We start from the raw sequence: 12,320 nt of genomic DNA on the forward strand, positions 1-12,320 counted from the left end.
GACGGAAATGTGACGATGTGATCTTTAAGTTTCTTAACTTCACGCCAACTCTGTCATCTCCATGATCGCAAAAGTCACTAACAGAGGTAAAAGAAAGGAAAAGAGCATCAGAAGCCCAACACTTCTAAAGCGTTTGCTCATCAAGTGTCTAGGTAACTTATGTCTCTTTTTCACAGTCGTGGTGGTCTCTAGCTTGTCGAGAAAAATTCGTGGTTAAGACTGTCCTTGAACAAAAGATTGGGATGAGAGAGCCTCGAACTCTCGACCTCAGGATTTCTCAGTAGCTATGAGACCTACGCGCTGACCAACTGCGCCACCATCCCATACAATCTAACAAATAACTTGTCCTGGAGGAGAGTTTTTCACCTGTATTTCCTATCGGAAATTACCAAGAATGAAAAGCGACCAAATGTTGCTAATGACTGTTCGCTTGCATTCTATCTTGTGATGCTTGTGAACGATATTTTTGTATGAATTCCTCTATTCAGTTTTCTCAATTCTTTCGATAATTTTCAAATAGCAATGGTTTGAATAATTTTAGGGCTATATATAAATGTCAGAACCAGTTGTGTACTGGGGATTGACCAGCAAGACTTGGGTGCTGTACAAAAGAGGAGCTACTCGGCGAATAGTTACCAAGTACTTTGGGGTACAGACTATTTTTCTTGACTTTTCGTTTCCTAGTTTTGTTTTCTTTTGTTTTTCGAGCTACAGTGGCTGGATTGTGGAAGACCGACTACAATGCCATTGGCTTTATCTCGGTTATATCCACGGGGTTTGCACACTGTCAACTTTTCATCTATGAAGTTGAAGAACACATGCACAAAGCGTGAATGGACCCTCAAGATCATCCTCAATATACCTGTCGACCTCGTGGATTGTCTGAGCAAACTGATCGATGTCAAATTTCTGGAGCAAGTCATTCAGAGAGCTCATCATGAGTCAAGCCTAGAATTCCAACCAAACCAATTCGACTCTCCTGCTGCTACAGAGACCTACAAAAGGTTTGTGAGAGCTCTCGAGCGCTACGCCATCCTTGTCGATAGGGGCATTGTAGGTACGTGTTTGAAGTTCTGCCACCTTTTTATTTTCAAAAGCGATTATATGACCTGAAACTTGGATCAGATGAGATGCGGCAAGCGGTAGAGCGTTACAGTATCTCAGGTCTCAAATCTTTGGAGTTTGTGTTTCATGGAAGCTGTTTGCAAAACATAAACTCCATCCTTGAACAGGGTCTTGATCCCAAAAGGGCCAAGGACAAAGGCCACGGCCGTTTTCTCTGGGTTGGAAAGACTCCTATTGTGAGTGCAGCGTATTCCAAAGGCCAGGATGCCTGTGAGAAAACAATGGTGCTGTTTTTGGAGCTTAGAAATCACGGTGAATCCAGCTGGACTACTGATGGCAGACGAGCTTTGCCACTTGACAAGGCCAATGTTTTACTGCCTGTGGCAAAAGTAGTCTCAACTAAAACCATCTTTTAGCATTTAATATTCTTTAATTTTTAAAAGCTTTTTGGAGAACAAACTCTAAGAACCTAAATTTATCCGTAGATGGTTTGGTAACTTTCTTGTTATGTGAGAAAGTTGCATTTCTTTCTTTTTTTCATTGTTATTTGTCATGACATTGATATTGTTATTTGCACATCTTTTCTCTATAGTCTTAATGTTGGAATGCTAGATTCTATGGCCTTGAATGGCATATACTTTGTATATCTATGGAAAAGCATAAGGATATTCTTAATCCAATGGCTTCCTGACAAGGACATTCCTCATTGTGGAATACCTGAATTGCCATAGTGGATCACAATGGATTACATTCCAGTTTGGTCTTAGCAGCAGTTTTACAATGTTTTACACTTTAAACTTCCTAATGGGAAATCTCCAATCTTCCAGATGAATATTTCCTAGTTATGTGGCATGATATGGCAATTGAAATTGGCCAGATCAAATGGTTATTCCCCAATGAAATGGAATCTTCCATAATATAGGACAATGAAAAATTTCCTTTTGCTATATTTTCCTAACAGGTCTGACAGGATCCTGGCAAGAGAAAAAACCCCAATGGGACCTCTTGTCAAGACATTTTTCTTCTGAAGATATGTTTTGTCAGGAAGATTTTTCTTCCAATGGAGTTCATGCCAGGAGATTTACCTCTTGATGGATAATTATATTCCTGACAAAAGAACCCATTAGGACCTCCCAACGAATCAAATTCAATTTTTTCTTTCTATTGGTAGAAATTTTCCTTCCAGGTTAAGGATTTCTTGTTAATGGGAGAAAGTTCTTGAAGGGAATCAGAAGATCTTCCCAATGGGATGTGTTTCCTCCCAATATGCTAGATTCCATAAAAAAGAAATTGTTCAGGTTTACCAATAAAAAAGATGCCTCACAAGAAGTCATCTATATTAAAAGAATATTTGAGTATCACAAATTTTAACAATAAAACTGTTGGTTGTCTTTTTTTCTTGTGACTTCGAAAAAGGTTCAAACAATAGTCAAGAAGCAAGTAAAATCAATTGTAACCAACTGGATGTTATAAGCCCATAAATAGTGATCTTGTGAGCAACATAGGTTACATGTTACTCACATGTGGTGAGGAAGTAAAGTACTTTAGTAAATACAGAGGGTGGTTATAACTGTAGATGTAAAAGCTAATCTCATCCAAGACTTCATACCAAAGGAAGCATATATCACTCAATAATGTTATAATCTATGGTTTTTTTAAATTTGTAGGCTGATATGCATGTAGCAAAAGTAGATGCTCTTTAGGTGCCTTATAGAAATCACCTCTAGTTTAGTGAATTTAATCACCTCAAAAGGGTACATACTCTTCTGCATGTCAATGATGCCCATGTGGTTGACGATATTTGTGAGGGTCATAATATGATCGTTTACTACAGCCAACTCATCATCTAGCTTCTCTGCTCTCAACCTCTCATACACCACCTACTCTTAAAGGTTGTAATTTGTTTTGATGCACAAACAGAGTTGATAGTAGTGTGTAGATTTGATGTCAAGGTGCCAAATCCATTGCAAAGGTACTACACAACTTTGGCTCAGGTCATCAACCACAAGCATTGTGGAAAGATTGCTCAGTTCCAATTCAATGTTGCTATTCTAACTTTATTGCATATATTCTTCATTGACCACATCCACAAGTCACCTTGAGGCTATGGAGGTGCTTACTGTATACCTACAATGCCAAAAAGAATTTTAAAAGGATAAAAGTGAAAAAAATATTCTTACTTGGATATAGTGATGAGTAGCTTTGATTTCAACTAAACTTACTATCACTTCCTCTTATCTAGATCAAAAAGAGCCTTTGTGTGATGGGCTTATATGTTTCTTAACTTCTCTATCATTAACTAAATCATGGACATCTTTGTAGTGAACATGGTCTTTTTCATCATACCCCAGCTCTTTGATAATGCATTGGTGATAGCTAATTGCTAGATTGTCCTCCTGCCCTCTCATGCCTCATGAGCAATCTCAAATACACTTTAGATGCATTCTAATAAGGCAGTTATGAGAACACATCTTCATATCTAGCAAGGTAGTCAACCATAGCTGATTGAAGCAGCATCCAAATAATAAAAAGAATACAAAAATGAGAACTAATTATGAATATAAACAAAACAAGCATATACATGATCCTCCGTGCTTGTCCAGCACCAACAATCAATCAATGCTGTCCTACTAGATACATCCCTAATATCACAACAATTGCACTCATTATGCCACCCAATGCTGATCTTGCCCTTGCCTTATAACAATGACAAGAAACCCTAAACCCAAAACAGAGAATCACGCTTCAAGTTGTCTGTCTTGGGAATTACAAAGGAAATATTTACCATCGGGAGCATCTGCCTCTCATCAGGAAGTATTAATCTACCCATCGGGAAAGCATTTTCCCAATGGGAGATTTTCCCATCGGGTACATTCCTCTCCCATCAGGAAAATTGCCATCCAAAAATCACTGTATCTGTTGGGGTATCACATCTCCATTGGATTTTCACCATATTTGTCAGGTATTTTCATGTGGATGCAGTGATACATAATTAATATTGATTTCTCATTCCTTTTCTATTACAGTTACTAGCGTTAGCCATATGAGCTGCTGAAAGAATACTTTCCAAGTACTCTGAGGTATCTCGGTTTGCACACCATCAACTTTTCAGCGATGAAGGTGAAAAATACATGCACAAAGCATGAATGGAGTCTCAAGATCATCCTGGTCGACCTCGTGAATTGTCTCAGAAAACTGATCAATGTCAGCTTTCTGGAGCAAGTCACGCTCATCCCACGACAACCCTGGAATTCCACTCAAACCAATTTTTGCCACCTTTTTCGTTTACAAAGGTGATTACATGATTACTGAAACTTGGATCGGATGAGATGCAGCAAGCGGTGGAGCAATGCAGCATCTTGGGTCTCAGATCTTTGGAGTTTGTGTTTCATGGAAGCCCGCTGCAAAACATAAGCTCCATCCTTGAGAGCCAAGGACACTGGCCATGGCCGTTTTTTGTGGGTTGGAAAAACTCCAGTTGTGAGTGCAGAGTATTGCAGGAGCCAGAGCTGTGAGAAAACAATGGTTCTTGGAACTCACAAATCATGGTAAATCCAACCGGACTGATGGCAGACGAATTTTACCGCTTGACAAGGCCGATGTTTTACTGCCAGCAAGTAGTTTCTAAGATTAAAGGCTAAGTCCATCTTTTAGAAAAAAGAGGTTTCCAAGTTCTCAACTGGTGAGATATTCTAGCAATAATAAGCTTAATCGTTTGACTTAGAGGTAGTGAGAACATCATCACGAGGATTTAGGGTTTAAGCGGCATGAAAGGGCTAAAAGTACTTTTTATAAAAAAGGAAATTTAGGGTTCCATTCTTCCATGGCGCGATGAATGGAGGCCGGGGACTGGCGCTACCACGCCCCAACTCCCTCAAGGTATGGCGCGGGATTTTCCAATGCCGCTACTCCTCTCTCAGCTCGGATTCTCTTGGCGATGGATGGATTAGGGGCTGCCGCCGCTGCAGCTCACGCGAATTCCATCGAGAGCGCGTGGATTGGAGCTGAGCTCTTCCTTCCTTCGACGGGTAGGCTGAAGCTAGGTTTCTCGGGATTGTTTGTGGGAATTGGCGTGCTTGGCAGGATGCTTTGTCGCTGCAAAGCGTCCAGCTCGCGAGATTGGCGAAATGCCGCGGCCTGTGCTGCTCAAGAGCAGCGATTGCGCTGGAATTGCCCAAGGAAATCGCGGTGACATCGCTGAGGATCACGCAGAGAGCGCTCACAAGGTTCTAGAAATTTTTCTTTGTGATGTTTTGGTTTAGCTTTCTTTGCTTTTCTTCCAGTACGCTCGCGACGGTTGGAAAATTCCCTTGTCCAGTACAATGCGTGGCTGCTGCTGGGGTCATAGCATTTGCTCTTTGGGGACTCTTGCCTTCCATCCAACTCATTCGTCGCAATATCTTCCAGGTGGAAAGATAGAGTTCGTGAATTTTTGTTTCTTTCTAGCTGATATTGGAGTGTTTCAATCAGCGACGTGAATGGGACAAGAGTCGAACGAAGTACATACTTACGTCCTATGTCAAGCCTGTGTTATTGTGGGTTGCGATCATCGGAATATGCAGGTAGATATCTTGGTGTAACTTTTCTTTTCATGTTTTCTAGAACTTGAGATCTTGCAGGGCTCTAGACCCCGTCGTTCTTTCGTCCGAGACAAGCCAAGTTGTCAAGGAAAGATTCTTGAATTTTCTACGATCTCTTTCAACTGTCCTGACATTTGCGTTTTGCACAGCGAGGTATGAAGCTTATTTGCCTCGGATCATGGATTTCTTTCTTCTTCTTTTTTTGGTGTGTTTCAGGATGACTCAACAAATTCAAAGGGTCATGATGGATCGTCACAACAATGAAGACTCTCGCAATGTACGTACTGTATGCTACTTACTCTCTGTGTCATGAAAATCTGGTTAGTGATTGCAGCTTGGAATTCGTTTTATTGGCAGTGCAGTGTCCACTTCGGTGTGGGTGGCGGCTGTCTGCTTGTTTATGGAGCTCCTTGGTTTCTCGACTCAAAAATGGCTGACGGCCGGTGGATTCGGTACAGTGTTGCTGACTCTAGCAGGTCGAGAGGTTAGATTACGTTCTCCTTTCTGTTTTCTTCAAAACAAATGACAGGATTTTATGTTTTGTAGATTTTTACGAACTTTTTGTCCAGTGTTATGATTCATGCTACCCGGCCGTTTGTTGAGTACGAGTGGATACAAACTAAAATCGATGGGCAGGAAGTTTCTGGTACTGTCGAGGTTGGTTGATACGTAAATTGTGTGTTATAGCAAATGGTAATCTAATGCCTTTCGATGTTTTCAGCATGTTGGCTGGTGGTCTCCTACAGTTATCAGAGGCGAAGATCGCGAAGCTGTGCATATACCCAACCACAAGTTCACGATGAGCGTTGTCCGCAATTTAAGTCAAAAAACTCATTGGCGTGTTAAGACGTACATTGGTCTCAGTCATTTGGATGCTAGCAAGATCCACGTAAGAAAACACTTATTGATTTTCTTTCTCTAAACACTTGTTCTTCCTTTCAGGTTATCGTCGCAGACATGAGAAAAGTTCTTTCCAAGCATCCACAAGTGGAGCACAGACGATTGCATCGAAGAGTGTTCTTTGACAACATCGACCCGTCAAACCAGTCGCTTATGGTAGGAAAACATCTTCATTTCTACTAATTCCTTTTTTTTCTTTGAATGCAGATCATGATTTCTTGCTTCGTAAAAACTTCCCACTACGAAGAATATCTCAGTGTGAAGGTTAGTATTTGTTCTGCCGCTACTTGCGTTCTTATGATTCTTCATGGCAGGAAATTATTCTTCTCAACCTGCTCAAAGTCATCAGCCATCACAATGCCCGACTTGCCACTCCCATTCGCTCTATCCAGAGGGTATACGACGAAGCAGAAACTCGCCAGTCGCCTTACAGAAACGTGTCCAACGAAGATGGCAGGCCGTTGCTCCTCGTAGACGCATCCGCAGTACCAGCCGAGTCTGGGAAGGCGAAGCATGAGGCGCCAAACACTGTCGCTCCTATCGAAGTTCCGAAACAGGATATGGAAGAAGCACAGCCTTCTCCAAAGACACCTCTCGAAGGTTTGGATTCCATGGGACTTAATGCTAAAGACATGAGCTTGCTAGGTGCGGCTTTCGAAAAACCTCCAGCAAAGATCTCGGAAGTCTCGGCTGACAGTGGTGGCGAGCCAGCGACGATTAAGGCCGAGGACCAGAAAAGCAGCGAGACCGGCGAAAACACAAAGCAGCATTTAGGAAAGCAAGCGATCAAAGACAGCAGCAAGCCACCAAAGGCGTCGACATCGCCCAAGGAACCCCCAGCTTCGCCGAAACGAGAGATCAAGCTGGAGGCGAGTAACGAGAGCACAGGGAAAGCGAAAGAGTTGCAAGAGACAAAGTCAGGACCATCCGAGACAGCGAAAGATTTGAAAGTGAAGCAAAAGGAAGCTAGAGACAGGCAGCAGCAGCAACAGGTGGACGATCCATGGAAAGAGACGGGGTCAGCAACAGCAACAGTAACAGGAACAGTTCCTTCTTCTTCTTCGAATCAAGCGAGCACAAGTAACAGCGAGGAACAACAGGCAAAGAAATATCCTCCAACAAAGAGCACAGTCCAGGGAACTAACAACGAGGAACTACTGGCAAAGAAATCTCCTCCGACAACAAAGAGCACCGAGGAACTACAGGCAAAGAAATTTCCTCCAACAACAAAGAGCACAGGCCAGGGAAGTAACAACGAGGAACAACAGCTCAAGAAATCTCCTCCAGCAAACTTTGGAGAAGACAATCTAGTGCTAGGAGTAGCACTCGCTGGATCCAAACGCACGCTTTCACTGAGCGGCGATGGCGATGATAAGATCACGGGGGACTCGGACACGAGGGGCGCTATTACTGCTGCTGGATCGCCGAAAGACAAAGATCTTTAGAGCAGCAGTGAGATCCAAGGAGGAAGAACTCCCAGGCATTAAATGGAGTTCTCCAAAGTTCTGGGAGGAAGAGATCAAGGAAGAAGAACTTCCAGGCATTATAAATGGAGTTCTTGGAGGAAGATGGTGGCCACAGTGAGTAAACTACACACACACAAAGATTTTTAGGATAAGTAGGTAAAAAAGGAGAAAAAACGAAGCCAGTAAAATTTTACCTATCGAGAGGTTGCCCGAATGCGGCCATCTTCTTCTTCCTGGGCGGCGATGGCGGCGGCGATGGAGAGGCGGCGCGATAGGCCGTGGGCTATGGATTGGGCGAATTGGGTGTGAGTCCCCGGCACCGCTCGCAAATGGGTACGCTCCAAATCCCGCAATTCAATCCGCCCGGGGGTGGTAGTGCCGCCCAGGACGTTTTAGGGCGTTGATGGAAGAGCAAGAGCAAGAGCAAGAGCACGCGACCAAGCATGGGCGATCATCTGAGATACAAGCTCCTCCATCGCGCGCAATCGCCCACTTCCAATCTGCCCAAGCCGCTCTTCCAGGGGATGGACGTGGTGGGATTGAAGAAGCGCGGGCAGGGCATCCGGTCGTGGATCCGGATCGACCGCGCGGGCAATTCCCAGGTGCTAGAGATGGACAAGTTCGGCATCATGAGGAGGTGTGAGCTCCCGGCTCGCGACTTGCGGCTGCTGGATCCACTCTTTGTCTATCCTTCCACGCTGCTGGGACGAGAGAAGGCCATCGTTGTCAACTTGGAGCAAATCCGGTGTATCATCACCGCGGACGAGGTGCTGCTCCTGAATTCGCTGGATCACTACGTGCTCCAGTACGTGAGCGAGCTCCAGCGGCGATTGATGCCGAGGATGACGAGCTCCTCGAGCAGTAGCAACATCGCTGGGAGATATGGTGGTGGTGGTGGGATTGGAGCGATTGGATTTGGAGGTGGTGGAGGTGGTGGTGGAGGGAGCTGGGAGTGTGAGAGTGAGGATCATCCGGCCAAGCAGGAGATGAGGAGGGCGGCGCTGATGAGAGAGACGGACATGTTTAGCGGATCGTCGGCGGCGGACGATTTGCCGTTCGAGTTTCGAGCGCTCGAGGTGGCGCTGGAGTCGGCGTGCACGTATCTTGATACACAGGTAACCAAGTTCTAGTTCCTCGATTCTTGGAAGAAAACTTTGGAAGAACTTTCATGCTTTTTTTTTCTTCTCTGAGATTTTTCAATATTTTTTTCTCTTTTGGTGCCTTTTGCTTTTTCTGTGATACTACTACTGATTGCTTCGTTTTTTCTCTTTTGTTCTTTCTCCTCTTTCCTGTGGCACGTTTTTGCTACTCACTGGTGGTCTTTTTGCTCTTTTTGACAGGCTACAGAGCTTGAAGAGGAAGCGTATCCAGTTCTGGACGATCTAACCTCGAAGATCAGCACGCTCAACCTGGAGCGAGTTCGTAGGCTTAAGAGCAGGCTCGTGGCACTCACCAGGAGAGTCCAAAAGGTACTGCTTTTACTCCGTTTCCCCTTTGGAAGCTTTCTTTCCATTGAAACCACTAAGTCACACTCCTTGTTCTTTCATTTTCGTTCCAACTTCACTGGTGTTTCCTCCAGCTTCCCAAGCTCACAAACCTCATTGTTGATCTTTGCTTCTCTCTTCTCATTCTCTCCTATAAGTTTGCTGGAGTCACACCTTGTTCTTCGTTCCAACTTTACTCCATCTTCTTGAGCTTCCCGAGCTCACAAACCTCACTTGTTGATCTTTGCTTCTCTCTTCTCACATGAACTTTGGTGCTGTTCACACTCCTTGCTCTTTCATCTTCGTTCCAACTTCACTGGTGTTTGTTCGAGCCTCCCAAGCTCACAAACCTCATTGATACTTCATCTCACACGAACTTCCAGGTCCGGGACGAGATCGAGCACCTCATGGACGACGACGGTGACATGGCCGAGATGTATCTAACCGAGAAGAAGGAGCGAGCCGAGGGCTTCTTGTACTCAAACAACGTCTGTGCGTCGGTGTCGGCCCCTGTGTCTCCGGTTGGCAGCCCGCCGACCGAGAAGATCAAGAGCCTGGACAAGACGATGAGCCTGGGAAGAAACCTCTTGGTCCAGCCACCCGGCTCGGACAGTGAAACGGAGCGAGTGGAGGAGCTGGAGATGCTGCTCGAGGCCTACTTTGTTGTCATCGATGGCACGCTCAACAAGCTCACCTCGGTAAGGCGAAGGTTTCGAGATTTTCGAGTGAAAAAAAGAAAGGCTCGTGGTGTTATCCGTGTTAATCTCGCTGGTTATACACAGCTCAAGGAGTACATTGACGACACCGAGGATTTCATCAACATCCAACTGGTACTTTTCGAGAAGTTGTCGATCCAAGGTTTTTCGGTTTTTGATCGATGGTCTTTGTCCAGGACAATGTGAGGAACCAGCTGATCCAGTTTGAGTTGCTGCTCACGACCGCGACGTTCGTGGTGGCAATTTTTGGCGTGATTGCGGGTGTTTTCGGGATGAACATCCAGATTGACCTCTTTGACGAGCCGCGAGCTTTCAAGTGGATTCTCATCACGTCTGGCGTTGCTGGCATCGCGATCTTTCTCGCATTCATATTATTCTTTAAGCAGCGGAGGCTGCTGTCACTGTAAAAAAAGTAAAGCCTCCGATTTGTGCAGCTGAGAGAAATAAGGAAAAGAAAGACCTTGCAGATCCATACCGTATATATACACGAAAGAAAGAAAAACAAAGCCATCCACTTTGGCTCACTTTCGGACGATCAAAACCGGGCATTTCGCGTTGTGAGTACAATAGTCGCTCACACTGCCAAGAAAAGTCCTGTGTCGGTCGAGAAAGTAAAAGAGCTTTAGTGATCTTCGAGAAGAAAGTGAGAGCTCACCGTTTGATGGCTCCGTGACCGCGGCTTCCCATCACCAGCAAGTCGGCATGGATCTTTTCCACGGCGTCGCAGATACTGTCGCGAGGATCTCCAGTAGCCATCAGAAGCTCTGGGTGGTGGACCTGCGAGAAACGTGTATAAAAGACCATCTTAAACACAGAATAGGAGCCCACATTGGCATCGCCGCAAATCCTCTTGGCTTTGTCGAGCAAGACCTTGCTTGAGTTCTCCTGGTGCTTCCTTGTGGCGGCCACCAAGTCGGGAGTGATGTAGAAGCCTACAGAACCAATGTCTTTGCGTTTCAAGCTACAATCCAAGGAAGAAAAGATCTACCAAAGCCAAAACTCAAGGAATGAAAGCTAGTAGAAAAGCATAGACTGAATCCTAGCAAAAACCAACGAAGCTTTACCTGGTTTTAGAGCTGATGGAAGCGCAGATCACAAAAAAAACTCTATGGACTGAATCCTCTAGCAACAACCAACGAAGCTTTACCTGGTTTAAGAGCTGATGGACATGCGCAGATCACAAAAACTCTATAGACTGAATTCTCTAGCAAAAACCAACGAAGCTTACCTGGTTTTAGAGCTGATGGAAATGCGTGTGAAGCGCAGATCACAAGGAGCAAACTTTGGTGCCAAAGACAAAAGATCTAACACCCATAGCTCTAATCGAGGAAACCATCACAAAGAACTCAAACCATAGCTCGAAAGAGAAAAAGAAGAGGAGCAAGCCCCACATTCTCTATGGAAAAAGCTAGAACGAGACGAAGAGTAGTACCTGGGCCGCCGGGACCAACGTAGCTATGGGGCATGAACTGCGAGTGTAGCAGCACAAGCCCATCCCCGGGCTGGACGACAGTGTCGAGAGCATAGCGGAGAGCTCGGATGCTTTCTTGGCTCTCGTCAATGGCCACGATGACCTTCTTGGCCTTGCGATCGCCGCCCACATTGACGGCGCCGCTGGGATCCGCTGCCTCGTCGCTGGCGATGGCAGCGGCGGCGATCTTGACGCTCTTCTTCTTGACCGGCGGCGCCTCCGCCATCACCACCGCCTCGCTCACTTCCTCGTCGCTCATGTTTTGCCCTAGCCAAACACGTGGACTTCAACGGCTTACATTTGGCAGCATGGCATAGTGCCACGTGTTTTGTGAATATTCACTGGTATTCTTGGGCGTTGACTCTCTCTTTCTCTCTCTCTCTCTCTCTCTCTCTCTCATATCACAATGTTAATTAACTTCTGGCATACAAAAAAAAAATGGACACACACAATGTCAATCAACTTTTGGCATACAAAAAAAAGATGGTGAAGTATCAGCTATCGTTGAGCGAGTTTATAACTAGTTTTGCAACTGGCAGTAAGACATGGCTCTTGTTAAGTGGTACACTTCGTCTGCCATCCCAGGTCCAGTCGCTCTCGCCATGATTTTTGAGCTCCAAAAACAGCACCATTGTACG

The 12,320-nt window shown here is 45.0% G+C and overlaps 3 protein-coding genes across 5 annotated transcripts; 2 read left to right on the forward strand and 1 right to left on the reverse strand.

Moving 5' to 3' along the window:
* Positions 1 to 4,881: 4,881 nt before the first annotated feature.
* LOC9648065 (mechanosensitive ion channel protein 3, chloroplastic) lies at positions 4,882 to 8,212 on the forward strand. Of its 2 annotated transcripts, XM_024685301.1 has the most exons (14): positions 4,882 to 4,944; positions 5,016 to 5,093; positions 5,149 to 5,291; positions 5,349 to 5,472; positions 5,536 to 5,627; positions 5,685 to 5,798; positions 5,862 to 5,922; positions 5,980 to 6,129; positions 6,192 to 6,302; positions 6,367 to 6,534; positions 6,588 to 6,701; positions 6,753 to 6,809; positions 6,860 to 7,145; positions 7,191 to 8,212. In XM_024685301.1, the coding sequence occupies exons 1-14, from the start codon at positions 4,897 to 4,899 to the stop codon at positions 7,988 to 7,990; spliced, it is 2,346 nt and encodes a 781-aa protein (XP_024541069.1). In that variant the 5' UTR covers positions 4,882 to 4,896; the 3' UTR covers positions 7,991 to 8,212. The 2 variants fall into 2 exon arrangements, with proteins under 2 accessions (XP_024541069.1, XP_024541068.1); XM_024685300.1 differs by having other exon boundaries at positions 6,860 to 8,212.
* A 37-nt stretch (positions 8,213 to 8,249) lies between these two features.
* On the forward strand, positions 8,250 to 10,681 carry LOC9647701 (magnesium transporter MRS2-10). Its single transcript, XM_024685302.1, has 5 exons — positions 8,250 to 9,126; positions 9,352 to 9,480; positions 9,879 to 10,193; positions 10,278 to 10,325; positions 10,388 to 10,681. The coding sequence occupies exons 1-5, from the start codon at positions 8,455 to 8,457 to the stop codon at positions 10,616 to 10,618; spliced, it is 1,395 nt and encodes a 464-aa protein (XP_024541070.1). The 5' UTR covers positions 8,250 to 8,454; the 3' UTR covers positions 10,619 to 10,681.
* LOC9647702 (universal stress protein PHOS34) lies at positions 10,476 to 11,931 on the reverse strand. Of its 2 annotated transcripts, XM_024685303.1 has the most exons (5): positions 11,644 to 11,931; positions 11,440 to 11,530; positions 11,040 to 11,143; positions 10,867 to 10,988; positions 10,476 to 10,805 (listed from the first exon to the last, which is right to left on the reverse strand). In XM_024685303.1, the coding sequence occupies exons 1-5, from the start codon at positions 11,906 to 11,908 to the stop codon at positions 10,590 to 10,592; spliced, it is 798 nt and encodes a 265-aa protein (XP_024541071.1). In that variant the 5' UTR covers positions 11,909 to 11,931; the 3' UTR covers positions 10,476 to 10,589. The 2 variants fall into 2 exon arrangements, with proteins under 2 accessions (XP_024541071.1, XP_024541072.1); XM_024685304.1 differs by lacking the exon at positions 11,440 to 11,530 and having other exon boundaries at positions 10,660 to 10,805.
* Between the last annotated feature and the right edge of the window lie 389 nt (positions 11,932 to 12,320).

Source organism: Selaginella moellendorffii, unplaced genomic scaffold (genome assembly GCF_000143415.4).
Source record: "Selaginella moellendorffii unplaced genomic scaffold, v1.0 SELMOscaffold_44, whole genome shotgun sequence".
NCBI classification, from domain to species: Eukaryota; Viridiplantae; Streptophyta; class Lycopodiopsida; order Selaginellales; family Selaginellaceae; genus Selaginella; species Selaginella moellendorffii.

Bases quoted from the DNA above. Each gene is read 5' to 3' on its own strand.
- LOC9647702 (XM_024685303.1), bottom strand. From the start codon at position 11,908: ATGGCGGAGGCGCCGCCGGTCAAGAAGAAGAGCGTCAAGATCGCCGCC. The intron at 11,144-11,439 runs GTAAGCTTCGTT...TTGGTTCTGTAG, and splicing joins TCCATCAGCTCTAAAACCAG to GCTTCTACATCACTCCCGAC. The intron at 10,806-10,866 runs GTGAGCTCTCAC...CGACCGACACAG, and splicing joins GGTCACGGAGCCATCAAACG to GACTTTTCTTGGCAGTGTGA.
- LOC9647701 (XM_024685302.1), top strand. From the start codon at position 8,455: ATGGGCGATCATCTGAGATACAAGCTCCTCCATCGCGCGCAATCGCCC. The intron at 9,127-9,351 runs GTAACCAAGTTC...TCTTTTTGACAG, and splicing joins GCACGTATCTTGATACACAG to GCTACAGAGCTTGAAGAGGA. The intron at 10,194-10,277 runs GTAAGGCGAAGG...GGTTATACACAG, and splicing joins CGCTCAACAAGCTCACCTCG to CTCAAGGAGTACATTGACGA.
- LOC9648065 (XM_024685300.1), top strand. From the start codon at position 4,897: ATGAATGGAGGCCGGGGACTGGCGCTACCACGCCCCAACTCCCTCAAG. The intron at 5,473-5,535 runs GTGGAAAGATAG...TGTTTCAATCAG, and splicing joins TTCGTCGCAATATCTTCCAG to CGACGTGAATGGGACAAGAG. The intron at 6,535-6,587 runs GTAAGAAAACAC...TCTTCCTTTCAG, and splicing joins TGGATGCTAGCAAGATCCAC to GTTATCGTCGCAGACATGAG.